At 37.4% G+C, this 27,013-nt stretch overlaps 2 protein-coding genes across 6 annotated transcripts; both read left to right on the top strand.

The window, feature by feature from the left end:
• Positions 1-912: 912 nt before the first annotated feature.
• Positions 913-5,868, top strand: DUSP19 (dual specificity phosphatase 19). Its single transcript, XM_026696945.2, has 4 exons — positions 913-1,354; positions 1,963-2,009; positions 3,380-3,532; positions 5,458-5,868. The coding sequence occupies exons 1-4, from the start codon at positions 1,129-1,131 to the stop codon at positions 5,647-5,649; spliced, it is 618 nt and encodes a 205-aa protein (XP_026552730.1). The 5' UTR covers positions 913-1,128; the 3' UTR covers positions 5,650-5,868.
• A 5,536-nt stretch (positions 5,869-11,404) lies between these two features.
• NUP35 (nucleoporin 35) lies at positions 11,405-25,279 on the top strand. 5 transcript variants are annotated; one of them, XR_015740725.1, is made up of 10 exons: positions 11,405-11,548; positions 13,093-13,263; positions 14,004-14,131; positions 16,162-16,222; positions 18,323-18,464; positions 19,312-19,381; positions 19,476-19,604; positions 20,892-21,056; positions 21,172-21,307; positions 24,458-25,279. XR_015740725.1 is itself a non-coding variant. In XM_026696943.2 (9 exons), exons 1-9 carry the CDS (start codon positions 11,503-11,505, stop codon positions 21,247-21,249), a joined length of 990 nt encoding a protein of 329 aa, XP_026552728.1. In that variant the 5' UTR covers positions 11,405-11,502; the 3' UTR covers positions 21,250-23,132. The 5 variants fall into 5 exon arrangements, 3 of the variants coding, with proteins under 3 accessions (XP_026552728.1, XP_087775967.1, XP_087775968.1); XR_015740726.1 differs by lacking the exon at positions 11,405-11,548 and adding an exon at positions 11,832-11,961 and having other exon boundaries at positions 24,458-24,969; XM_026696943.2 differs by lacking the exon at positions 24,458-25,279 and having other exon boundaries at positions 21,172-23,132.
• Positions 25,280-27,013: the final 1,734 nt, after the last annotated feature.

The raw sequence follows: 27,013 nt of genomic DNA, 5'->3' as shown, positions 1-27,013 counted from the left end.
ATGTTGAAGTATAGTTTAATATAAGTGTGTGTGTGTGTGTGTGAAGAGTGTATTGGGCAAGATATCAGAAAAGCAAAGGCAGCAAGAAGTAAGCAAAAACTATACAGAGTATAGTTTAAGTGTGCCTAGGAGGCTGTTTGGCAAAATTCTGATTAAGAAAGAAAAAAAGTAATGAGCAAAATTTGAGAACTGTGTTGTGGCTTTATAACAACCATTGTGTGTGTGTGTGTGTGTGTGTGTGTGTGTGTGTGTGTGTGTGTGCTGAATTCTTGCTCTTCAGAAAATAACTGAAAGAATAGGTAAAAGCAGTGAAAGAAGCAAAAAACGATGTGTATTAGAATGTGTTCTAATCTATACAACTGAATGCTGGGTCAAGGCAAGTCTAAATTTAAGTGAATGTTGTAGGAATGTGAGCCTTAGATGTATGTATAACAGCAACTTTTCCACTCTACTGTACAATTATTCTATCTGTTGATGTTGCAGTTTGGGCACAGACATGCTCTGGTTCCTCATTTGGTGACATCAAGGAAGAAAGTCCAGTTGGCTGGCCAAGCCAGAGGAGAGAAAGGAGCTCTTGCCACAGGCACTTTAGAGAACCCCCAGGGATGTATGGATGTGGTTGGATAAAGGATAGAAAAGTACACTGAGACAAAGGGCGTGTCAGATTTAGTTATATTTTCTTTTATTTATTTTTTTCTTCTCTTGCATCTCTTTGCTTTCTGATCATTTCTTTGGCCTCATAGCACTTTAAGACAAACAAATATTGTGTACAACACAATATGAAAGTGAGAGTAGAGCAGAGCATGTGGTGCATCTGTAAGCTGTTTCAGCAATCCCGGAGATTTCGTGCTATTTAACAGAAAAGGGCTCTCAACCAATCCAGAAAGGCTTCTCTGTAGCCAATCCAAAGCTGTTTTACAGAGTTGTCTGAGAAAAAGGAAGCATAACAAGCAGGGCTTCTGTGCTGCTTGCTAATGGTGCTTGAAGACTCTCTGAGGAGGGGTGTGTGTGCGTTTAGGCAAAGCTGAAAGACTGGGGGCAGATCTACTCACAAAAAGAAGAAACCAAATGCAAAGAAGCCTCTCCTTGGTTTTGCTGCTGCCCGCTTGAGGGCTTCCTTTCTCATTAATGCATTCACTCACCCAAGAAATCAAATCCTTCTCCAGGACTAATTTGAAAAAGCAATGCACCAGAGTCACAACTTTATCTGGGAGGAGACTTATTGAGACTTGGAGGGATGCCCAGATGCAAGTGGTGGAAGTGGCTGATTGTAAGGAGGGGGATGCCTGTGGTTATGTGCAGGATCTGAACCTGGATCTTCAAATTGGGGTGATTAAGCCGTGGCTCTTGCTGGGTATGTAGGTTTTAGCCAAAGTAGTAGTAATAATTAAGCATACTGGTGTGCACTGGCAAACTGTGGGTGTGTATGTATGGCTGTGCACCATGGCCATGCATGGTCGATATGTGCCTGTGTTTGTGTATATACTGGGATAAGAGACTATGACTTGGCACCAGGTTTTTGTTGTTTTTAATGTGCATTGTTTTATAGCAATTAAGATTTTTAGGTTCTTGCTTTTAACTGGGAGCTACCCAGAGTCGGTTATAAATGGGTAGCTATTGCTTTGGGATCAAAATGGTAATAGTGTAAAATACAATAATAATAATGCACTGATTCTATCAATGTACTACTTTCAATAGATAAGATTAACTTCAGAAATGAAATCTGTAGATCTTCAATTGGTAATAATTGGCATAGCTAATTCAAACTGGATCCATTCTATAAAAAGGTTTTCCACACAACCCCTTGGCTGTACCCATGTCTGGTATGTACATATATGTACATATACATGCATGTGTGTAATAATGTACTTAATTTCATCACAATGATACGCAGTATTTGATCTTATTGTCTGCATGCAGTTATTTCCCAAAATTGATGGGAATAATATCTCTCTTTCACAGGTTCCCAGGATGCTGCTCATGACCTGGAAATAATGAAAAAATATAAGGTAATATATGGGTTTTTAAAAAAGCTGTTGCAGCTGATGGTTAACATTAATATAGTTCTGGTATTAGAAAATTGGCAACATTTGGGTAAAGCTTTGGGGCTTTTTTGCCCATAGCCTCTCACAAAGCCCCATCAAGTTCTTGCAGAACCTAGAGTTTTATAAAACATAGTTTGAGAAACTCTAGTTTACTGGTTTTGTATTGAAATATACTTAATCACAACCTTGCAGTTGATTTCATGACAGAAGATAATTGCATGTTTTCCATTCTGAACACGGAGATAATTAAAAAAACACACACACATTCTTTCTAACTGATGGGCTGCAGACAATATAGCATGTTGGCTTTCAAGATAGTTGTAGATTAGAGCAGCTACCCCTCCTTTTGGGCACCAGGGACTGGTTCCTTGGAGAGATATTTTTCTGTGGACTGGAGGGGGCATGGTTTTGTGTGCTTGCCTGCATCCTGTGGATGGGGTTTTGCTTGTTTGCGCAGACCTGTTTCTGGCATGAACTGGTGCTGGTCCACAGACTGGGAGTTGGGGACCCCTGTATTAGAGACCTCAACTTGTTTAGGGTAACATGAGCAAGGTTAAGGTAAAATTAGCTGTGCTTGCAGGACACAGGGCATATTATGCCAAATTAAGTTAATATTGTTTTATTACTGTTGGCAAGGAATCTTGCTTATCTATGGGCTAAGGATGGTAACAATATCTACATCTTATTTATGCTGCTAAAATGTTTTTTTTTGTAATTTAAATTTTTTTTTAACAAACATAAACATAAAGCAACAAATAAAACCTTTCAATTGTACAGTGTGTCAGATGGTATATATTTCTTGTGCATAATGTCTGTAGTTAGTCTTTTCCTCTTAGATTTAAATTTACATTCAAATTATATTAATCAATTTTCCATGTCATGTTATATTATTATTACATCATTAGACTTTAATTTCAAATTCACATTATCCTTTTAGAGCATATCCCAGTTCTTACTTATTCTAATTCATATTATAATCCATTCCATAATAACTAATTATAACATGTCATTACTATTGTATTATATTTACTACTATATTATATTTATATTATATTTCATTAAATGTTATGTGAAAGGCTCAATTGACCAGAAAAGGAATGAATATTTGTGACCCCCACTGATGGTAATCATAGTAGGCAAAGATTGTGACTTGAAATGTAAGAGGAGAAATGATCATGATACAGAAGAATGAAACGATGTAGAAAAAGTATTTGTCAAACTAAGAGAGAGTATGAATTTAACAGAACTGAATGAAGGTGCCGCTCTGATCCTGTGACTGATGAATGGAATTCTTTTGAAAGTGCTATCTTGATTGTATGTCTTTTCTGTTTTAGGTTACCCATGTTCTAAATGTAGCTTATGGAGTCGAAAATGCCTTCCCCAATGACTTGACATATAAAACTATCCCTATTCTTGACCTGCCTGAGACTGACATCACCTCCTATTTTCCTCAATGTTTTGAATTTATTGAGCAAATCAAGTTAAAGGTAATTAGTTGTTGCAAGGAGTGATGCTTGGCAATGTGTAGCTCTGTGTGTGTATGAAACTCATCCATTTTTGCATTGATTAGTTAGGAGTCTTTTAGGACATGTCCAGTTAAAGTATCTTAAGGTTGGAACTGCCTATTTATTCCCGTCCTTATTTGAACAAAGGTTTAGATATGTATTTCCCTGGCAGGGAGATGATCTTCTTTAAAAATTGTCTCAAGGTAATCATGGTAATGTAAAGCTTAATAATGCATGTTAAGTCTTGAAGATCCAAAAGCTGTGGAGTGTGATTGTGTAGTGGAAATCAACACTGAATGTGGATCCTTGAAATGCTTTTAACTCTGTACTAAACTGTGGCACTGAACCCAATAGGAAATATTTAGTTTTCGTACATATGACTAGGATTTTGTTTTGCATATACAGGATAACCTGTCAAAAATAAATTAGAAAAATCATTTTATAAAGATACAATACTCCTATACCTAAATGCGTGTATAAATAACCTGATGTCTGATCTATTTCATATAACTTCACTTGATGCTACAACCTGTTAGTATCTTCCCATTTTCAAACCTGGTTCCAAGTACTTGAGTTTCATCATGTTCATTATCTACACAGTTTGAAAGAAAGGAAGATAACTTTGCTCCATTACCCTTTGTCTTATTTTAGAAAGAAGAATGTGGTGTATTATTAACAAGTTACCTGAAACGTGTCTTCATTTCATGCTCTCCTGAAGGTTTCTAGTTACCGTTTCCACTTCATTTCTAAATTAGATTGGCCATTCTAAGATCCTGGTATTACTGTTCTGCCTCAGAAGTTTTAATTTTTCAGTTAGCTTTGTATACCCAAGATTGTTTTTATAATCTTTCTTTCCTGATATTTCTGATACTTCATAATGCAAATTTTTCTTATTGTACAGACAGAAACATTCAATATTTTATTGAAGGCACCCTGCCAGGCAAAGCAGGACAAATTAATAAAATATGAGATCACAAATTGCTTTATTAAAGCAAACAAACCTGCAATAGAATACATTTTCTATATTCCCCTGCATGACATAGGTTTTTGAGATCAACATTCTCAATTATAGAAGTTTACGACTACCAAATTATATTTTTGTACAGTGTTGTTATTGTTGCGCATACAGTAGCTATGTCAATTTGAAGGGTAGGATCACAAAAATTTGCATTATCTAATTTTAATGAAAACTTTAATTCTTAGAGCTTTAACTTATCTGTCTTAAATGTAATCCTAATCCTATGTGACCATATGTTCTCAAATCCCCAATTACTTCTAATGTACACCAGAAAAAAACGAGCATTACCCATTCTGATGTCAAATGATGTACTGTTACATTCAGTACATTTAAATTTTCTGATTATTGAAACATGCCATTGCCATCCTAATAAAATGGATCTTCGGTAACTGGTTAAGCCCACTATGGCAGATCAGACCATCATCAGAAATATATACAGCAGACCGTTAAATGTGCTTGTTGACATGAACAGATGGCTTGTCTGTCATAACACAGACTCCAGCTACCATAAATCTCATATTTTTGCTGGTGTGCTGAAAACCATTGCAGCTAAGGGAGAGAAAAATAAACAGTAGAAGATCCTGGTTATCGATCTGAAAAGAGAAGCATTGATTCTAATTTACCTTTTAGCCGTCTCTGAGTACTTCAGAAAGAGAGCATTGACTAAATACTGAGGCGGCGGGGAGATTGAATCTAGCAAAATCTACGCAGTCCACAGGGATTCTGGTAAAAATAAATGTATGAAAAAGAGTATGCATATACTAAGTTATATTTCTGATGACTTTGTAGGAAGCTTGCTTAAAATGCCTTTATAGTAAAAGAAAATATCGGTGGCTCCATTTTGATTGAAAATGTAAGTTTAAATGTGTCTTTTCTTTCTTTTTCAAAGGGTGAAGTTGTGCTTGTTCACTGTAATGCAGGAGTTTCCCGGGCAGCAGCAATTATCATAGGGTTCTTAATGTACTCAGAAGGACTCAATTTTGCCACGGCTTTTTCTGTGGTGAAAAATGCAAGACCTGCTATTTGTCCAAATCCTGGCTTCATGGAGCAGCTGCAGAAATACTGTCAATTCAGTCATTAAAAATGGACACTCAATAGGGGAACAATGAAGAATGAATTTTATGGTTGTGTTTTAATGAGAGAAATGGACTTTTTAAAAAAAAAATCATAGTGTTAATAAAAGTTGCACACCATTATAGTTCTATGTTATCGAAAACTCATGCTCGTTCTTATATGTAATGAATTCATCTCAAATGCATTTTGCTTTTTTTATTTTAATAAATATAACGATTACTGTGGACTTAAGCTTCTTTGATTTAACAATTATGTGTTACTTGCAACTATGTTGTACAATTAAAAAGTTTAGGATAACAATCATATCAACTCACAAAGGTATGTCTGGTTTGTTATGCTGGTTTGTTAGGTTACACTGGAGTCAGCCCAGAATCCAGTAGAAAATTGGCTATTAGTCCATGTGGGTCCTTATAGTAGGAGTCAGGTTCAGAAATAGACCAAACAGGCAGGTCAAAATTCAGACAGATCAGAGGTCAAAGTAAAGAAGCAAAAACTAGGCAGATTCAGAGACAAATCCCTTGGGATATGGATCAGGTCTTTAATTTTGCTGGATTAGGACTGTCCATGAGAAAAACAACAAACTTGCTCCATTTGTACAGTGGCTAGAGCATTGATAACAAGGCATCTGAAGATAACTTCTAGTAATCCAAATACAAGTTTTTCTGCTTGGTGGTATATATTCAAAATCCAAGAAAGAAATACTTAGACTCTTTTAATCAGAGATAAGATATCTTTTACTGGAAATCAAGTGGTAGCAACAAAAGAATTCTGAGAAAATGGGCGCGTAAATCACATATACAAAGTAATGGCAACATTCCCACCCCCAATAGTTCAATTGGCTCATCCAATTAAAAGTTGTGTATATCATCATGTGGGCATCTCCAGGTGGTGAGGCTTCTGTCCGTTGACCTTGACATAGTTTGATAAAGGGTTGCAGCTGCGCATAGCATAGGATAAAAACCTAAGCAAGAATGTACCCCCCCCCTTTATACAGTGCTGGTTTGTAACACCTCCAGCTCACTTCCCATAACAATTCCCCGCCCCCCTTCCCCGGTTACTTATGACAGCCAAAAGATGCAAAGCAAAGGGAGAAAAATCTTGAAGGCTGACAGTATTCATCTGGCATTCCAGCCCTATTGGTCTTTGCATACTGCAGGGATATTGCCTCGAGTAACAATAGCATTTTTCTTTCAATAAGAAACACCCACGTACAGAATAGGGAAGGACTTTTAAACCCAAGAACATGCAACACAAATGCTCACTTCTAGGGTACTTTTTTCCTTCCCTGAAATCCATTTTCCTTCATTTATAAATGTGCCCAATGTTCCATATTTTAAATATTTCAGGGAAGCATTTGTCCTTCATGGCAACTTATACAATAACTGAAATATGCCTAATGTCCAGATGTCAAAAACAAAATGAATTTGAAAAAAAAAGCGTCAAAAAGTTTATATTAAACATTGAAGGATGTTCTGCAAAGGATCTTAAAAAGTAAAATTAAAAACTACTCTCAACATTTGTTTTGAATTTAAATCTTAGTAAGCATATTAATGAACATGATCACTCTAGATCAGGGGTGTCAAACTCATGTCATCATGGCATCACATGATATATCGAGACTTTCCCCTCCTTCACTAAACTAGGTGTGGGCGTGGCCAGTGTGACGCATCAGACCCATGGACCGGGAGTTTGACAGCCCTGCTCTATTTTACATTTGTATCCTAGTAACACATTTCAATTGTGGTAATGATCATAATAATCCCTTTTATCAGAATTTCTAAGCTGCATCAGTAAGGCTGAACATGAGACAAATTTCAACAATTTTTGTCTCAACATACGTCCACACAAAAATCATCAGAACGACAAAATCCCCAATTATAACTTCAAAAAAGGCAACTATGATCTTATAATCAACGATCTCTCTTCCCTTGATTGGCAATTTCTATTCACTGGATGCAATACTGTTGAAGACCATTACAACATATTCTTACTAGAAATCAAAAGAGCCATCGAACTATATGTACCAATAACAACTCCCCAAACCAGGAAAAACAGATTACCTATAACAATAAGAAAGCTTCAATCCAAAAAGAGATCACTTTGGCGGAAAAACAAATCTGGTGACGTTGCCAACTTCAAAAGCCGATACAAAAATCTATGCCACCAGATAAAAACTGAATGCACTAATTATCACATTAAACAAGAGGAAAACCTTCTATGCACCAATTCCACCTGTGCTTTCTACAATTTTGTAAACAACAAACTAAAAGACTCAAGGTCCATCCCACCCCTGAAAGGACCTAATGGCAAAGACTGCAACGACCATGAAAGCAAACCTCTTTAACACATTCTTTGGCTTAGTATTTGTAAACAGCAATGGATCAAGCTTAGTACTTCCTAGATGAACTACAGACAACTGCAATGATCTAATACATAGCGATTTTACAGAAGACAATGTTGAAAAAGCACTGCACAATCTAAAACCATCCCTATCTATTGGACCAGATGGAATATGTGCCTACTTCTTAAAAAAGCTACCCACTGCCATAGCCGAGCCTCTAAGCATAATCTTTGAAAAATCTTTCAGGACCATTTCCTTGCCAAAATTAGGGCAAGCCACGGTCAACCCCATCTTCATCTTTGTGACTTGACAAGCCACGGTCAACCCCATCTTCAAAAAGGGAGACCCCAGCCTAGTTGAAAATTAGACCAATCTCCTTATGCTCTGTCACCTGTAAAGTCATGGAATCAATTATTAACCAATCCATTATTCTCCACTTAGAGACAAACAACCTACTCTCTAATAAACAATTTGGTTTCAGAAAAAAACTATCATGTAATCTGCAACTCTTACACTGCAAAAACATATGGACTACACAACTCGATCAGGGCAAAGCAATACACACAGTCTACATAGAATTCCGTAAAGCCTTTGATTCAGTGGTACACGACAAACTACTCCTAAAACTAAAATCTCATGGTATCTCTGGACACCTACATAACTGGATAGAAGCATTCCTGTCAAACAGACAACAAATGGTCAAAATTGGGAGCGTCCTATCAAATTCTGTACCTGTCAATAGTGCTGTCCCGCACGGCAGTGTTTTAGGACCAACTCTCTTCATACTCTACATAAATGACCTCTGTGATCATATCAAGAGCAACTGCATTCTCTTTGCTGATGATGTAAAGCTATTCAACACCACAGACAATACTACTACCCTCCAAAAAGACCTTGACTATGTACCAGAATGGTCAATCAAATGGCAACTTCAAATCTCAACAAATAAATGTTCAGTCTTACATATTGGCAGAAAAAAATCAGAAAATAAAATGCAAGCTAAATAGTCAAAACCTTGTTGAGGATCCAAACTTTGTCAAGGACTTTGGAGTACTCATCTCTAATGATCTAAGTGCTAGAGCCCACTGTAACTACATAGCCAAAAAGGCATTAAGAGTTGTTAATCTAATCCTATGTAGCTTCTTCTCTGGTAATATCACACTACTAACTAGAGCATACAAAACATTTGCTAGACCTATACTTGAATACAGCTCATCAGTCTGGAACCTATATCATGTATCTGATATTAACACAATTGGAAAAAGTGCAGAAATATTTCACAAGAGTTCTCCGCTCCTCTACTCATTGCAGAATACCTTATGCCACCAGACTTGAAACTCTAGATCTAAAAATCTAGACCTATGCCGCCTCCGGTCTGATCTAAATATAGCATATAAAATCATACATTGCAAAATGAATACTTTCAACTTCAATGATAACAATACAAGAGCACACAATAGATACAAACTCAAGGTTAACCGTACCAAACTTGACTGCAGAAAACACAACTTCAGCAACAGAGTGGTCAATGTCTGGAATACTCTACCTGACTCTGTGGTTTCTTCCCCAAACCCCCAAAACTTTAACCTTAGACTGTCTACTATTGACCTCAACTCCTTCCTAAGAGGCCTGTGGGGGCGTGCATAAGCGCACCAATCGTGCCTACCGTCCCTGTCCTATTGTTTTTTTTATTTTTCTTATAAGTATCTCTCATGTATTCAAAACTATATTTATACTTATACCTGTATCTTGTAAGTGATTGACAAATCAAATAAATACTAAATACTACAAAATTATTAAGTTACCATTAAAAATGTACTACTACTCATTACAGAATGGTTGCAACCAGTTCCATAATGTTAAATTTGAGGATAATGTCTTGGTCATGTTGAAACGATATTAAGATTTTCACTTGCCTGACCCTTCCTATATTTACAATATTTGAATGCTAGTATTAAATCACATTATAAAATGGATCTTTCAAAATTTATCGACTCCAACTGCCATCTATTCCTAGGATTGTTATATTACATGAATATCTTAAAGTAAGATCATGAACTCTTTATGATAATGTCACAAATAATCTATCATTGATGCCATGATGTAAATAACAACTATATAATCATTAATGAGATAACCTATGACATCAGTATTGGTTCATATAATAGCACTGTAATTACTGTAAAGTTATTCTTTTACCACCAGATCCTTCCCCAAAGTGGCACTGCATCACTGAGGGCAATTCTATGCAAATTACTGAGGTTTCAGAGCTAAATCTTTTTCTTTCTCATGCAGGATATTTGAAACTGCATTTACAATAGTATTTTCTTTGAAACATGGCTCAGTGAAGCTTGTGGATGATTAGATATCATAGAATATCTCTGCAGATATTATAGAGTATCTGCAGATATTCCTCCTGCACTTGATTTCCTAAGCTTAAACCATCTTATAGTCTTTCAAATGCAAAGTCAGTCTGATATTGTGCAGCTGATATTGTGCAGTTTTCCTAAGAATTCTTTGTTTCTTCTCTAGGACCAGATAGATGCAACCTTCACTTGCACTTCCATTCTCCAACTGTTCAAAAATTCTTTGAAAACGGGCCATGGTGGTTTAATGCCAACAACTCATGATTAAGAAAAAGGAGTAAAGAAGCACACAGCTTAAGTCCAGGACACCCACGACTCTTTCCAAAGGGGAAATATTAGAAATTGTACTGTTTTCCTCCACCTTACTTATCTGATCTAGAATAACTTGTCATTTTTTACTATGAGCACACTGGCCCACATTAAAAATGAAATTTTGTCGTCTGCTCTTAAAAGTATATATCTACACATATACAACACACGTATACACATGCTGTATACATATACACCTATACACACACACTCATATGAATCACTAATTTGAATACATAGCAGAGTTGAGTTCACAAGGTTGATGCTATAGACCTCACGCAATAAAACAATATTCATATTATCCTAGAGCAGGAGGTATTGACGATGCAATTTATGTTTTAAATAACTTTAATTCCTTATTTTTCCGCACATGGAGGTTGAAAAAAGTAAAGAAGTTTTTATCCCGCCTTTCATCTTCCACAGAAGAGTCGCTGTCATTTAAAAAAAAAATCCGCAGCTTTCAAAAAAACTTTTAATTTCTAACCAGCCATGAAAAACCACCACTCCCTCAGACCCACTGGGCCAAGAGCGAAGGCGAGAAATCGAGCCAGGCAATAAAACCCAGGCGGAAACGGCCTTCAAAAAACGAAAGGTTCCGAACACTTTCGTTTCTCCGCGCATTCCAGAAAGGAAAAGACCATAGAGTCACAAACCTATAGGAGAGGCCGCCAACCTCAACTTTATGGTCCGTTCTTGTGAGGAAGTGGCGTCTGCCTCTTTCCCCCCCCACCGCGGGCAAGAACGGCACTTCCGCCTCATTTGAAAGTGACGGGCTGAGGCAAGAAAGAGGCGGCGGCTGTGCACGCGGCCGGTCTGGCAGGGGCTGCTGCTTTTCCCGGCGTGGATGGCTGCCTTCGCTATGGAGCTACCGCTGTCTTCCCCTTCTTTGGGTGAGCCTCGTCTCGTGTTAAGGGCGAAGAAGACGCCTAATGAAATTATACGAGATTAATTAAAGTGGACTTTGTGAGGAAGGCGGGAAGGGGAGGTGTGCTCGTTGCCGGTCGTTTCTCTCTCTCTCTCTCTCTCTCTGCCTCACGTCAAGGGCTCGGCCATTTGGGACACAGTGACGGGCTGGGGGGCGGGAGGTGGGATTCTAGAACGCCCCCTGAGTCTCGCGGGGAGGGGAGGGGGGAGTCCCCGATTGTGACGTCACTTGCACCTTGACCTGCATGGCGGAAAGATTGCAAGGGCGCCTGAGGAAGGAAAGCGGGTCGAGGAAAGGGCGTTTGAGGGGAAGCACATGAACCCCCAGTACGGGTTCAAAACACGGTCCGGGAAGCTGTTTTTAGACCTGTTGGCTTAGGTACGCTGTCAAGACTGCCGAACGCTTCTTTGCTCTAAAAGGTTACTGGTGGGTGGGGAGAAACTTGATCTTAACGACTGTTATAATCGTCCCTTGTTTGTTCGGAGGGAACGTCGTTCTGTCTAGGGATAGAGTAACTTGGATTCAAAAATTTGCGGTTGCAATGCAGGTAGTTCTCGAGTTACGACCACCATTGTCTCTCCCCCACCCATATTTACGTTGCTAAACAAAACGTTTGTCCAGAGGGGTTTGCCCCATGTTATGAACTTTCTTGCCCCAGTGAAATCGTTGCAGTTGTTGCGTTAGAACGCACTGTTGTTCAGTCAGTCTGCCTTCCCTGTTGACTTTGTTCACTTTGTTTGGCAAGAAGGTCGCAAAAGCAGATCGCGTTACCCCGGGACACGGCAACTGTCATAACTGTGAACCAGCGGCCAACATATTGATCATGTGAAAGCATTGGGGGTGCTTGCCATGGCTGTAAGTGTGCAGAATGGTCATAAGGCACTTTTCAGTTTGCCGTTGTAACTTTGTAACAGTCACTGAATGAACTGTTGTCAAGGATTCGTTTTATCGTGGTTGCAAAGAAGGGTAATGCTTAACAAGCCAGTTGTAATCAATAGGAAAGCTATATTTTTGTTTCTTTTGTTTTAAGGTCTCAGAATTTAGCAACCAGCTACAGGTTCTCCTTGAGTTGCATTCACAATTGAGCCCAACATTTATGTTGTTAAGTGAAACATTTAAGTGAGTTTGTCCCATTTGATGACTTTTCTTGCTGCAGTTGTTAAGTGAATCATTGCATTGGTTAAGTTAGTGACATGTTTGTTAAGTGAATCTGGACTCCGCATTGACTTTGCTTGTCAGAAGTTCGCAAAAGTTGATCACAAGATCTCAGGACTCTGCAACTGTCATAAATATGAGTCGGTTGCCAAGGGTTGGAATTTTGATCATGTGACCAAGGGGGTGCTGCAAAGGTTGCAATTGTGAAAAATGGTCATAACTCACTTTTTCCAGTGCTGTTGTAACCTTGAGCGGTCACTAAATGAACTGTTGTAAGTTGAGGACCACCTGTACTGTAGTGTCTTTGGTAGAGGCTGAATGTAATTCTTATGTGAACCATCTTTTGTAACACAGGTGCTGAGCCAATGGCATTAGGATCCCCTTCTTCACCAAAACCAGGTGCTGGTGCTCAATTTCTGCCTGGATTTCTGATGGGTGATTTGCCGACTCCAGTGACCCCACAGCCTCGCTCTTTAAGTGGTCCTTCAGTTGGTGTAATGGAAATGAGGTCACCAATGCTTGCTGGTAAGCTGGTTCTGAATTAAAATACTTTCCTAGTAGCCCCAAAGGGCAAAAATTCACCAAGAATTTCCTAGGACAGTATTGAGGGTGGGTTTACTTGAGATAGGGGTAAGTGGCTACTGGTGTTTGCTGAGAACATGTCTTTGCTATTTATTTATTTTTAAATTAAAAACATTAGGAAGCAAGCTCATTTTGGCATAGCAAAAGAGCCCTTGTGTGTATTGTAAGTATTTTCTAGGGTGAATCACTTGAAAGAAACTTTTTGTCTGTTTAACTTGACTGATATTCATGTTACAGAATTTCCAAAACACTGCATTTTACCTCATAACTGCTGTATATATAATGTTCTTCTTCCCTGAGAAAAATACTTAGGATTTATAATCACAAATGCAATTCCCACAATTGTAATTCAGATTTTTTTTCCCTTTAAGAGAATGAATTTGTTTTGGAGAACAGTGATACTGTCCATATTGTACAAGTAGTTCTTGATTTATGACTGTTTGCTTAATGACTGTTTGAAATGACAATAGACTGCCTTAGAACTACTTACATGACCGTGATTTGCAACATTTTTGCCAGTTTCCAGAGTTTCAGCCTTTTTTTTTGACAAGGTTCACAAATAGTTACATAGCTTTATTCATGCAGAAGATTGTTTTATTCATGATAATCACTTTAATTACAAAAAGATAGCAATGATTACAGAAAACTCTATGCTAACTAGTTCTAATATTATGTTTACTTAGGTGGATCTCCTCCACAACCAGTAGTGCCAACACACAAAGATAAAGGTGGTGCTCCTCCAGTAAGAAGTATCTATGATGAAGTAGCTAGCCCAGGTCTTGGATCAACACCTTTGACTTCACGAAGGCCTGTAAGTAATTCCCTCGAAGCTGCAAAGTGAGACTGAAATTAGCAAGTGATAAATGATATTTTTCTGCATTGGCAATGTTGTAGAACTTCCATTGAAGAAAAGAGCACAATAATGAGAAATGGCTGAGCTTTATTCAATGATCATTGGGTGCCTGCTTTACAAGAAAGAAGGACTCTGAACAATAGAATGACATATTTTTATGCATTTTGGGTTTGAATGGTGAGAAATCCAAAAGACTTGATTTATGGTCACATGTGGAATAAGTGAAATAAGTGTTTAAACAAGGGAAAACATATTTTTCTATGTCAAGGTAAAGTTGCCTCACTATAAGGATAGAATGTTGAGCTAATTGTATGCATACTTGATTAGAATGTGGTTTTTCTGTGTTTTTTTTTTCACCACCTGCTTCCTGGATGAACTTTTAGGAGAGGTCTTTATTTCATTTTTCTCCTTGTTGATAGGATTAAAAAGGCTATCTTGGCATTGAAAACATAACCGTGTTTACCTCTAGGCGAAATGTGCAGCATATGTTTAATAAATGTTTGGGTCGTGCATTAGTTTGGGCCTGGTCCATTTTATGTATGCAAGTCATGTGGGGAGCAGGAACAGCAGAGGAAATTGGAAAAGCTGGGGTGGGGGGAGGAAGGGGGAAGAATTTGTAACTTTATAACTCCTTTATAAAGGCCTTACAGTAGGGTTAACCTTTCCGGAAGGTGAACTGAGCATACAAAACAATTGTGATACTATGCCATATTTAATAAAAGAAGTAAAATTCTCTTCATACTTCTGGGTTGGAATCTATAACTTTCATTGCCTAGCGTAAAAAGTGATGCTAAGTCAGCTGTTCTCTTTCTTAGTAGATCCCATTTGGCTATATTAATACATAGCAACGGCACATCATTGTTCCCCTGAAATTATAGCACAACTGAATGTATATGATGAAATTATACAATTATAATTATCCTTGTTATCAATCTTACTTCAGTGTTAATAACATGTAAATATTTTTATAACTATACTTGGTAATGAAAATGCACTTATTGTTTTGAGAGCCACTATATTTCTCTAATGCAGGGTGTCAAACTTTTGTTGTCACATCGTCATCACGTGATGTATCGAATTTAGGGATCCCCTTCCCTAAACCGGGTGGGGGCAGGGCCATCATGTGATGCATGCACCTGCAGACCACAAATTTGACAACCCTGCTCTAATGCATAAAGGAATGTGGAATGTTTTTGTAATTCAGTGAATCTTGGAAAAAGACATAGAATTAATAGAATTTGCTATATTGAGCCCAAAGCTACCATCCTCAGAAAACATTCCTATATGCAGTCAGAGAGCACAATTTGGATTTGAATGCATCAACGTTAAATTCATGGGAGTATTTAATGTTGCACGAATAAAAATTCTTGCTTTTGGAAGAGAAAGGGATGAAGGAAGAACTTAATACTTTGCTGGCTATTCTAGGCTTTGCTGATCTTGTGTGTGCCACAGTATGTTAAAGATATTATACATTTGGGTATGTGAAATATTTTTATGCAATTAATAGTTTCAGAAATCCAAGCCTGATAGCTGAGAAGTGGTTATATACATTTATATTGGAATCCCTATGTTGCTGGAAAATTATTTGTACTAGTTGACATTGCAGTAAACATTTTATACTGATGACTTCATCTGATTTTACACTCAGTTGAATTATCACCTATTTTAAGACAATACTGGACCAAATTACTCAGTTTTGCCTTCTGTTATTGCTCAGTAGAAAAGCATGGCACTTCAACTATGATCAAGCCCCAAAGAAAATGTAAACTGTATATGAGGTCCTATAAAATAATAATCTATACATATGCTATACAGCATATTTTGCTGTATAATTCAATCTTGGGATTTTATTTGCTTTTATCAAAAACAACACGCAAGTATATTTTTGAATTGAATTGTACTGGCTAATTTTAAAATAAAACATTCCTTAAGGAGTTTATTTTCTGGCTTTTAAAACAATTTCTAACTCACATTGTACTTTCATGCAGGCCACTTTTTCTGTAATACAGAGTCCAAATGTTGGGTCTCTGCCAATAACTCCTGGAACAGGTATGACATCTACTTATTTTCTTTTCATGACATTTAATTAAGAATTTATCAGCAAGGGAAACTTCAAGACTATCTGATCTATTTAATTTCTATATGGATCATTACACAATTTATGGGCTGATATATATTTCCTATTGAAATTATATCAACCTAACTTTTACCAGATTTTTAAAATTCTTGCCCTACTTTACAGGTGAAACTCGAAAAATTAGAATATCGTGCAAAAGATCATTTATTTCAATAATGCAACTTAAAAGATGAACCTAATGTATGAGATAGACTCATTACATGCAAAGCAAGATAGTTCAAGCCATGGTGTGTCATAATTGAGATGATTATGGCTTACAGCTCATGAAAACCCCAAATCCACAATCTCAGAAAATTAGAACATTGTGAAAAGGTTCAATATTCTAGGCTCAAAGTGTCCCACTCTAATCAGCTAATGAAGCCATAACACCTGCAAAGGGTTCCTGAGCCTTTAAATGGTGTCTCAGTCTGGTTCAGTAGGAATCACAATCATGGGAAAGACTGCTGACCTGACAGTTGTGCAGAAAACCATCATTGACACCCTCCATAAGGAGGGAAAGCCTCAAAAGGTAATTGCAAAAGAAGTTGGATGTTCCCAAAGTGCTGTATCAAAGCACATGAATAGAAAGTTATGTGGAAGAGAAAAGTGTGGAAGAAAAAGGTGCACAAGCAGCAGGGATGACCGCAGCCTGGAGAGGATTGTCAGGAAAAGGCCATTCAAAAGTGTTGGGGACTTCCACAAGGAGTGGACTGAGGCTAGAGTCAGTGCATCAAGAGCCACCACACACAGACATGGGCTTCAAATGTTGTATTCCTCTTGTCAAGCTGCTCCTGAACAACAAACAATGTCAGAAGTGTCTTACCTGGGCTAAAGAAAAACAGACCTGGTCTGTTGCTCAGTGGTCCAAAGTCCTCTTTTCTGATGAGAGCAACTTTTGCATCTCATTTGGAAACCAAGGACCCAGAGTCTGGAGGAAGAATGGAGAGACAGTGTGAAGTTTCCACAGTGTGTTGATTTGGGGAGCCATGTCATCTGGTGTTGGTCCACTGTGCTTCATTAAGTTCAGGGTCAACACAGTGGTCTACCTGAAGATTTTGGAGCACTTCATGCTTCCTTCTGCAGACGAGCTTTATGGGGATGCTGACTTCATTTTCCAGCAGGACTTGGTACCTGCCCACACTGCCAAAAAGCACCAAAACCTGGTTCAATGATTGTGGGATTACTGTGCTTGATTGGCCAGCAAACTCTCCTGACCTGAACCCCATAGAGAATCTATGGAGCATTGCCAAGAGAAAGATGAGAGACATGACACCGAACAATGCAGAAGAGCTGAAGGCCGCTATTGAAGCATCCTGGTCTTCCATAACACCTCAGCAGTGTCACAGGCTGATAGCTTCCATGCCACACCGCATTGAGGCAGTAATTGCTGCAAAAGGGGCCCAAACCAAGTACTGAGTACATATGCATGCTTATACTTTTCAGAGGTCCGATATTCTATGTACAATCCTTGTTTGATTGACTGCATGTAATATTCTAATTTTCTGAGGTTATGGATTTGGGGTTTTCATGAATTGTAAGCCATAATCATCACAATTATGACACATCACAGCTTGAACTATCTTGCTTTGCATGTAATGAGTCTATCTCATATATTAGTTTCACCTTTTAAGTTGCATTACTGAAATAAATGAACTTTTGCACTATATTCTAATTTTTCGAGTTTCACCTGTATGCCTAACACTGATAGAAGTCTTCCTCTTGTAAGTTACTTTGTTTGCTTTCCATTTTACTTATGTAAAATGCTGGCAGTCAAGATAAAAAGTTTATTATAAACTTTATACATCTTAAGTATTGACAATAGTAACATTTTACTGGCCTTGAGACCTCACGTTACTATCATCACCATTTCTCTTTTTTCAGTTTAAAACTCTGTGAATTTGGTAAGCATGAATTCAAAAATTAACCAGTAAAATAGTTTAATGTGCTGTGCCTATCTTTTATTTTAGCTTGGATACTTAGTTCATCCTTTAACTACGAGGTCTTATAAGGTACATTTCATTATATTTTGACAGGGGCAAGTGTGTTTAGTCCAGCAAGTCTTGCACAACCTAGAAAAACTACCATGTCACCAGCTCAGCTAGATCCATTCTATACTCAAGGAGATACTTTGACATCAGAAGATCAACTTGATGACACCTGGGTAACAGTGTTTGGGTCAGTGATTGGCAGTTCCATATGATAAATAGGAGGGTAACTGGCTACCATGGTTTAATCGGCGTAGAGTTTTTGCATTAGGGATGTTGAATTTATAGGAGAATAGAATGAATTTTATAAAATGCGAGAGTGAGAGTACGTGAGGTTGCAATATACAGTGCAGTTTTTTAAGCTGAATAAGGTGTGCTTAGACTTTCATAAACATAATTGGTAAAGCAATTTGCATAATGAAACAAGGGAATAATCAAACTTCTGAACAGATTTATTTGTAGTTGTCGTTACAACATTTAATTCTTCCTTTGTGCATTGAAATATTGAGGTTTGGACCCAGAAGTAGTGTTGGCTGCTGTATTAGGGAGCAGCCATTCATTAGCAAGAAAGAAAGCAGATGGAGTTTTTAGTTTGAAAGGATAAAAACAAGCAGGGAAAAGTTAATCCCTTAGTTTTTATTAAGTGGGAAAAGTAAGCAGTTACTTCGAAGGCAGAAACATTAAACTGCTCTCTTTTTATGTGTGTGGTTTAGTTTGCCCATTTATAAAAATATTCCCCATGAGATTATGCTGTTCCCCAAAACCTCTCCCTTGATTGTAAATTAAGGTAATATTTTCCATACAGACTTGTAGCCCATTATACATAGCATATAATTTGCAAAGTGAAGCTAACTTTGCAAATGGTACGCTATAAAATGGGCTAGCAAGTAAGGAGCTACTCAGAGATTATCAGTGAATTGGGCATAATATATTTGTATGCATTTCTGTCAGTGATATAGCGTTGAGGTAGACTGAATACTGTATATTTTATTTATGGTTTCAAATAGTGATACAAGTCTTTTCTACTGATATTACAGATTTCCACAAGCATCTGCTTCATATATCCTGCTACAGTTTGCACAGTATGGAAACATACTAAAGCATGTGGTAAGGCTAGATGTGTAGTTTTTGCTTTTGCTTAATGCTTAATGGCCATTTTAGTTTGACTTTGAAATTTTATTTTTCCTCATTGTCTATATAGATGTCTAATACAGGAAATTGGATGCATATTCGATATCAGTCAAAGTTACAGGCTCGGAAAGCCTTGAGCAAAGATGGAAGAATATTTGGAGAATCTATCATGATTGGAGTTAAACCTTGTATTGATAAAGTGAGTTGTTGTTAGATGGTGTTGTAAGCATGAGAAATAGCCTAAAACAGAGTGGAGAATGCAAAGTCAGAACCAATCCTTGCTAGTAAATGTGATTAATAGCACAGGTAGTCCTTGACTTACAACAGATCATTTAGTGACTGTTTAAAGTTACAATGGCACTGAAAAAAGTGACTTATGACCATTTTTCACACTTGCTATCATTGCAGCATCCCCAGGGTCACATGATCAAAATTCAGATACTTGGCAATTGACTCATATTTATGACCGTTGCTGTGTCCCAGGGTCATGTGATCACATTTTGCAATCTTCTGGCAAGCAAAGTCAATGGGGAAGCCAGGTTCACTTAACGACTTCTTACTAAACAACTGCAGTGATTCACTTAGCAACTGTGGCAAGCAAGGCGGTAAATGGGGCAAAACTTACTTAACAAATGTCTCACTTAGGAACAGGAATGTTGGACTCTCTAGAGATTGTAAAGTCAAGGACTACCTATATTGTACCTCTTAAATCAGGAGAAAAAGCTAGAAGAAATATTAAGAAATGAAAATAATGTAATTATTTCATTTTATTGCAGGTTATATGGATAGCATTTAATATATTAGAAAATTAATATGGAAGTAAATAACAAATGTGAACACAGTGTTTCTAGTCCAAGAAAATCATTATTTTCATCCAGCTTAGTTCAGAATATTAAACATTTATTAATATTTATTAATATCTTAAATCAAGTTTTTCAAGGGTTTTTTTTTTTTTTGGTCTGCTAATGACTCTGTAGTCCCTTGCATCAGTCGGGGCAACTGAATGGAGCTGAGTGTTTACTTGCCAGATGCCCTTCCTTTCGCCAATGCAGAGTTCACAGCTGATATTTACTCATTGTGCCCAGAGAGACAAATATCTGGCGCTACCTAGGATCGAACTCACAGCCTCCTGATTGTAAGGCGAGAGCTCCCCCTCGAGGCCACTGCACCACTCAAGTTTTTCAATGACCCTCTAATTTAAAATTTATCCTAAGGTGCAGATGATCAGCTTGGGGAACCAAATGGCTGGTTTGTGACATTTTTTAGTGTTCTCATGGAATCAGAATTGGAAGGAGACATTTGGGCTCCAGAGGCCTGTTCCTTCTGGGTGCAGAAATTCAAATTAAAGTAAGTATAGGATGGCTCTTCATCCTTTACTTTAACTTACTTAGTGAAGCAGAGACTAATGCCCTCCTTTGTCTTCCAATGTTTTTTAAGCTTTAATACTGGCTAGAAACTTCCCTAAATGTGTTCCTTGATCTTCTAGAATGTAATGGAAAATATAGATAGAGGCACTGCATCATCCCCAGCTTCAGTCTTCACACCTCCAATGAAACCATTTGCTGCCCAAGCACAGCCTTCAAGCACACAAAGGATTTCTACCATGAGACCTCTAGCTACTGCATATAAAGCGTCAAGTAGTGATTACCAGGTATTTTTTTAATAACATGGTGAAGAAATACTAGTCACTTTTTTTGAATAAAAGATATTGGCCTTGGTTAAAAAATCATGGAACAACTACTTATTTAAATTTGTCTCTCTTGTAGGTAATTTCTGACAGACAGACTCCAAGGAAAGATGAAAGCATTGTGTCCAAAGCTCTGGAATACATGTTTGGTTGGTAGCTGAGGAAAAAATAGAGTAAGCTTGGTTACAGCATATAAAAGACTGCCTGCACTTCTGGTTAGTTATATAACCATTTGTGATGGTATCAGTTCTGCCTTCTAAAACTTTGGCACAGTTACTTGCACTTTAATCCACAGCTGGGTTTATACTTGACTCATGTTAAAACGGTTGCGATCAATGTTAAACTTATTTCTATAGTAATTGCATGATACTACTAAAATGGACAGGTATATAATACGTGAGTTTTTTTTTCAATACATGCTAATAATACCTTCCTTAATTTTCCAGTTGCATGACTTTCTTTCTACTTCAGGAAATACGGTATTTCTTGCTGCAAGATAAATTCATGGATATTATTATACAAAATGACTGGGATAGATTTTGTCAATTTTAAATTTGAAAGCTGTTCTAAATGTAACCAGTCTTTAAAGGAACTTCGAACAAATTGATTCTAATTTGGAAGATGTGCTTTTTAAAAACTAAATAAAAATTGTGGTGCTATCATTTTTGGAGCTGATGGTGGCTTTTGTAAACTATCCAAATATATTATCAATGTGTACAAATACCACTGCCAGTATTGTTATGTGGCTTTTTGTGTATTGGGATACATTCAATTGCACAGATAGTTTTAAATTTAAATGCTTTTACATGATAACAAATGCATGAAGTGCTCAATCTAGGGCTCATTTGGAAGCTTAAATTTAGTTCTGATAATTCCCCTTCTAAATATGGAACACTGGTCAATATTCAGTTTTACATTTCCTATCCTATAGTAGTTTTACTTTAGTGTCTCTAAAATATACACCAGCAGTTATGTCATCCTTTTGAAGTAGATTTTGGAGGGATAATACTGTAGAATATAGCTTTGCTAATGCTGTTCTGTTGGTGAGAAGATATAGGTTACCTCTCCAAATTATCTGAATGCTACTGTTATCATTAAATTTGTCGCCATTACATTTGTTAGTTGGTATAAGAATTATTTATATACTTGCCTTTCAAATACATAAGAATAGCTAGGCAAACTAATATTAAATACATTCTGCTGAATGTTGAACTTGCACTACCATTTAGTATCATAAATAAAATATGTAGTGTTAAGTCTCTTTTATACCTCACCATTATACAATTTGTAAAATTCTCGAAACTTTATATCAGTGCACCTTGTGTAGGTCACTGACAACTTATAACTACTTCCCCTTCTGCAATTTTCAACAATATTCTATTTTCAATGGATTAGTCAGACTCTTGATGTAGAATAGATAAATATGACAAATCATAGCACAGATCCCTTTGGTTAAATGGCTGTCTTTGTAACAGATTTTAATATTCTCATAGTATCTTTTAAGTACAAACACTGACATACTACATTTATATCCACTTTTTGTCTAGAAAGTTTTTATCCTTTATATTCTTGCAGCAATAACATGGGGAGATAGATTGGACTGAGAAACAGTAACTGGCCCAAAGTCATCTCAAGGATTCCACAGACAGATTGTAATGGTACTTGGGTCTCCATGCTTCCCAGTCCACTATTGTATCCATTGCACCACATTGAATCCTGCTTGATGTTGCTGATAAGGAATTCATTAGTAAACATGAGCTTCAGAACTCTATTCAATAGATAGTAGGCAGCTATTGAAAGAGGAAGCAAAAAAGGATCTAAACATAATTTCAGAAAATGTTTCGTTCCTGGTTTATACTGTTCATTTTCTTCATTAATATATGCTTCCATGCTGATGGGATGTTCTTTTTTGTACAATATAACTATTTTTTTAAAAATATTGTAAATCTCTTGTAAAAATGAATTTGTTCTTCAGACAGACACCAACACACTTCTTGTATGGACATTTCTGCCAAAATAAAACATGCTAACCAAAATAAATGCTACTTTGGTTTTGGTTTCTTTGGTTTTATTCACAACTTTAGATACATTTTTTGGTAGCTGATAATTAAGGGAAACATTTTGGAATTAGATTCAGTTCAGTTTGATGGTGAATGACATTAGAATGAGAAGTTATTTTGATCTCATGCAAAAATTACTAGAACAGCTTTAGTTCTTGAGAAAATTGTGAAAATGGATGTTGTATTTATCTTCGTGAAGATTTTTTCTGTTTGCCTTTTGAAAGGCATCATATTGATTTCAATATTTAAAGCTTTAATAAAGCTTTATACTGTAGTAAAATACTTGCATAGTTAATGACCCATTTTCTGGAACGAAAACTCCTTTGACACTTTTACTAGCAGTTTTTGCAATGTGTTGCTGCTATTAAAAGTTTCATTTCTGAATAAATGAGATGATGCTACGTGGTCAGAACCAAGATGTTAGGTACTAGTTTTTTTGCTCTACCTATCTTTCAAAGATATGCATCACTTGTAAGTGAAATAGTTTTCTGGTTGTTGTGTCTGTTGTCTATCATATGTGCCAGTGAAGTAGATTTTCCTTTCTCCTGTAGGTTCTCAACCTGCTGTGAATTTTTAGGGAACCTTGTAGAGCTGATTTACTGTATGTGGAAGGCTACCTAGAACACATTTACAATATTTCTAAATTAAGGAAAGGGACAAAGAGAGATTGATTTCCTGAGACATTGAATGTAAGTAGCCATACACACTTCAAAAAGAGCTGTGCGACTGCCAAAGTGACCTATATTTTCCAATTGGAGTGTGGGCTGAAATAGGATTGTTTCCTCCCCCTCCCCTCACCATTCAGCCTCATAGATTGTGATTGTCATTATGGCGAGAATTTCACAAAGATAAGGGAATTGACAAGTGCTTTTAGCAATATAGCAAAAGGATTTCTATTGAAATATATCTTTCTGAAACCTCAATTAATGTTGTATTGTGAGAAATGAATGATTAAACTAAGATAAACTTCTGGAAACTATTTTCTTGTTTCATCCTAAGTAATAAACTATTCTTTAAACTAGTACAAAAAAATGAGGAAATTTTCCAAATATTGGTATGGCCTATAGGTGACACATGTTCATGATTGTAAGACCAAGCCAATTGAAGGAAGATGAACTAGTATTTTTTGTTCCACTTGCAACTTTTTTCCAAGTACCTTCATTAAATGTACTGTTTAATGCAACAACAACATATTTTGGGGTGTGAGTGCCTTTGAGTCATTGTTGACTCCTGGCAATTGCCTGGAGAAATTTCCAAAATTTCTTGGCAATTTTTTAAAGTGTTTTTCTATTTCCTCCTTCCTAGGGCTGAAAATGAGTAACCCACCCAGTTGGCTTCATGCCTAAGGTGGGGCTAGAACCCCCAGACTCCAGGTATCCAGTCTGGCATCTTAACCACTCCACAAAAATGACAATAAAACATTTTATTCAGATGAAGATTCCCATTGAAGATGCAGAGACAATTGTCTGCTTTGATTCTTCTGATTAAATCAAGGAAGGACCGTTTAAGCATCACAGACTAGACAAGCTGTATGGTCTGATACTCACATGAGGAAATATGTTCTCAAAAATACCTTGGATTATAAAGCCATATCCCAAGCACCAAAATATCTTGTAGCAGTGGACCAATGGGTTGAGCTTGATTCACAATTCCTCTTAAGTCTTCCTAGCAGCTCAGCTTGCATGCTCCATTATCATAGCTTCTGTTTGCCTCCGCATATGTGACCCATTTCCAAACAAACATATCCAAACCTTTTAAGCCCTATGGATCTTAAATAAAATCTGGAAGCATTGATGTAAATAAAGGTGCTGGAGGTTTGCCCTTTTGCCTTTCCCATGTTTTTTTAAATTAAAGACAGGTGAGTAACTTCAAAGGACATATAACCTTGTAGGAGCTCTGTTCGTCTATGGAAGTGAGGATTCAGGAATTTGGTGGCACATTTCTGACTAACAAATGTTACTAAAAGGTATAAACTTTAATGAGTTCTAGCTCTCTCATTTCATCAGAGATGGAGTAGCTTGCTCAACTTTCTTCAGGTTTCTTCCTGTTCCCAAAGCAGTCCTTATTTTTATTTTGTAATCTTTGTGCTATAATAGGTAGAATACTGGACCATTCCCAAATATTCCTAATCTTGTCTCTGGTTCTTTTTTGTGTTTCATGCAAAATTTGAGTTCCAAGCTGTTCCGTTGGCAAAGCCTTATTTCGAAAGGCTATTGAAATAAGGGTAAGCTTATGTTATTAAATACAGCTGACTGCCACCTTGTGGCATCCATCTAAAGTTTTCCCACAACATCAGCCTCTTAACGTCACTTAATCCATCTACCCTTGAATGTATTATTTTCACATTCAGAATAAATCACCAGAATATTGACCCAGAGTCTTTAAAAAAAACAGACATAGGTGGATTGACAGCTGGCATGAACATGACTTTACTTTCATAAAAATGCCATAGTTCTGAAGCTCTGGAACTATGATGTTTTTTCAACAAGGTGTTTCTTTTGTACTCTGTGAGCCTGTTTATCTGGAGTAGGCAAGTCTAACGTGAGATCTCTGACTTAAAAAGACTGCCTTGGATGGCCTTCTGCTGGTCATCTATCTTTCAACAAGGGTATTTCTCATTTGTAGATATGGGGAATCAGTTGCCCTTGACAAAGTTTATAATTTTAATGTGTGCTACCATATACAGGCTCAGGAGAAAGGGAGTTGTTTTCTTGCCTCTGTTCATACTGGGATTTGTTCTCAGCCATCATTCTGCAGTTTGCATATGATGGCTAAACAAAGAACTAAAAAGTTGTTCAAGCAGAATTTAACCCAGTGGGTATGTACTTTTCTTGGCACATCGCCTTTGTTCCAGGATGTCTTTTCAAATTGTCAGTCTAATGGTTAGACTCTAACCAGGGGTATCAAACTTGTGTCATCACGTCACATGATTTATCCTGACTTTTCCCCCCTTTGCTAAACCGGGTGTGGACGTGGCCAGTGCACAGGCTGTGAGTTTGATAGCCCTGCTCTAACCTATAAACCTGTAACTTGGTGTCTCCTCCCTTCCACACCCAGGTCCAGATCTGCTTAGTTTTCTCAAGAGCATGGCCCTAAGTGTTCCCAATATATTTTATAATATATTGTGTGTATATGTGTGTGTCTATATAGACATAAGCATATATACATTTGTCTCTGCTTGGACTATTATAATGCACTCAACATAGATTTGCCCTTGAAGTCATTTGGAAGATGGAGTGGCATAGAGCTTGATGGCATATCTTAGTATACCCATGTAATAATTTTACTTTGTGAGCAGCACTGGTTTCCAGTAAGCTCCTTGATGCAATTTAAATGGTCACCTATAAACACTATGTGATACAGGGCCAGGTGATTTGTGGGACTGCCTTACTTCAATTATATCTGCATGCCTTCTCAAATCCAATAGGATAGGCATGCCTTAAGTCCTGTCTTTGAAACTATGCCATCTAGTGCAGCAGTCCCCAACCTTTCCAGTGTGGTGGCTTGGTGGGGGGCATGTGAGTGGCAGGCATATTCATGTGCATGCACTGTTCCATTTGAGCAATGGGCGTACACACCCTCCCTTCACACAAGCACCCTCTGTTTATGTGCCTTCTGCTCATGCATGAGTGCAAGTGCCCTCCGCTCATGGCGAGTGAGCTTCACATGCCCTCTTGCCCATCTCTCCTGCAGCCCGGTTTCGAACAGGCCACCGCCCAGGGTTTTGGGACCCCTGATCTAGTAGAATCCAGAAAGTATGCCTGCCCTACGAAACAACATGTATTCCTCTGCTCCCAGCCTAGCAAATTTGGATCAGAGGTTCTACAGGTCCTTTTGGGTTTGAAAGCAGTGACTCCATCA

Source organism: Pseudonaja textilis, chromosome 1, assembly GCF_049901715.1.
Source record: "Pseudonaja textilis isolate UNSWEBS1 chromosome 1, rPseTex1.2, whole genome shotgun sequence".
NCBI classification, from domain to species: domain Eukaryota; kingdom Metazoa; phylum Chordata; class Lepidosauria; order Squamata; family Elapidae; genus Pseudonaja; species Pseudonaja textilis.
The sequence above is the reverse complement of the archived record's forward strand: the minus strand, read 5'-3'. Positions and strand labels throughout refer to the sequence as shown.

Bases quoted from the DNA above. Each gene is read 5' to 3' on its own strand.
- DUSP19 (XM_026696945.2), top strand. From the start codon at position 1,129: ATGCATTCACTCACCCAAGAAATCAAATCCTTCTCCAGGACTAATTTG. The intron at 2,010-3,379 runs GTAATATATGGG...TTTCTGTTTTAG, and splicing joins AAATAATGAAAAAATATAAG to GTTACCCATGTTCTAAATGT. The intron at 3,533-5,457 runs GTAATTAGTTGT...TCTTTTTCAAAG, and splicing joins TTGAGCAAATCAAGTTAAAG to GGTGAAGTTGTGCTTGTTCA.
- NUP35 (XM_026696943.2), top strand. From the start codon at position 11,503: ATGGCTGCCTTCGCTATGGAGCTACCGCTGTCTTCCCCTTCTTTGG. The intron at 18,465-19,311 runs GTCAGTGATTGG...CTGATATTACAG, and splicing joins ACCTGGGTAACAGTGTTTGG to ATTTCCACAAGCATCTGCTT. The intron at 19,605-20,891 runs GTGAGTTGTTGT...TTGATCTTCTAG, and splicing joins TTAAACCTTGTATTGATAAA to AATGTAATGGAAAATATAGA.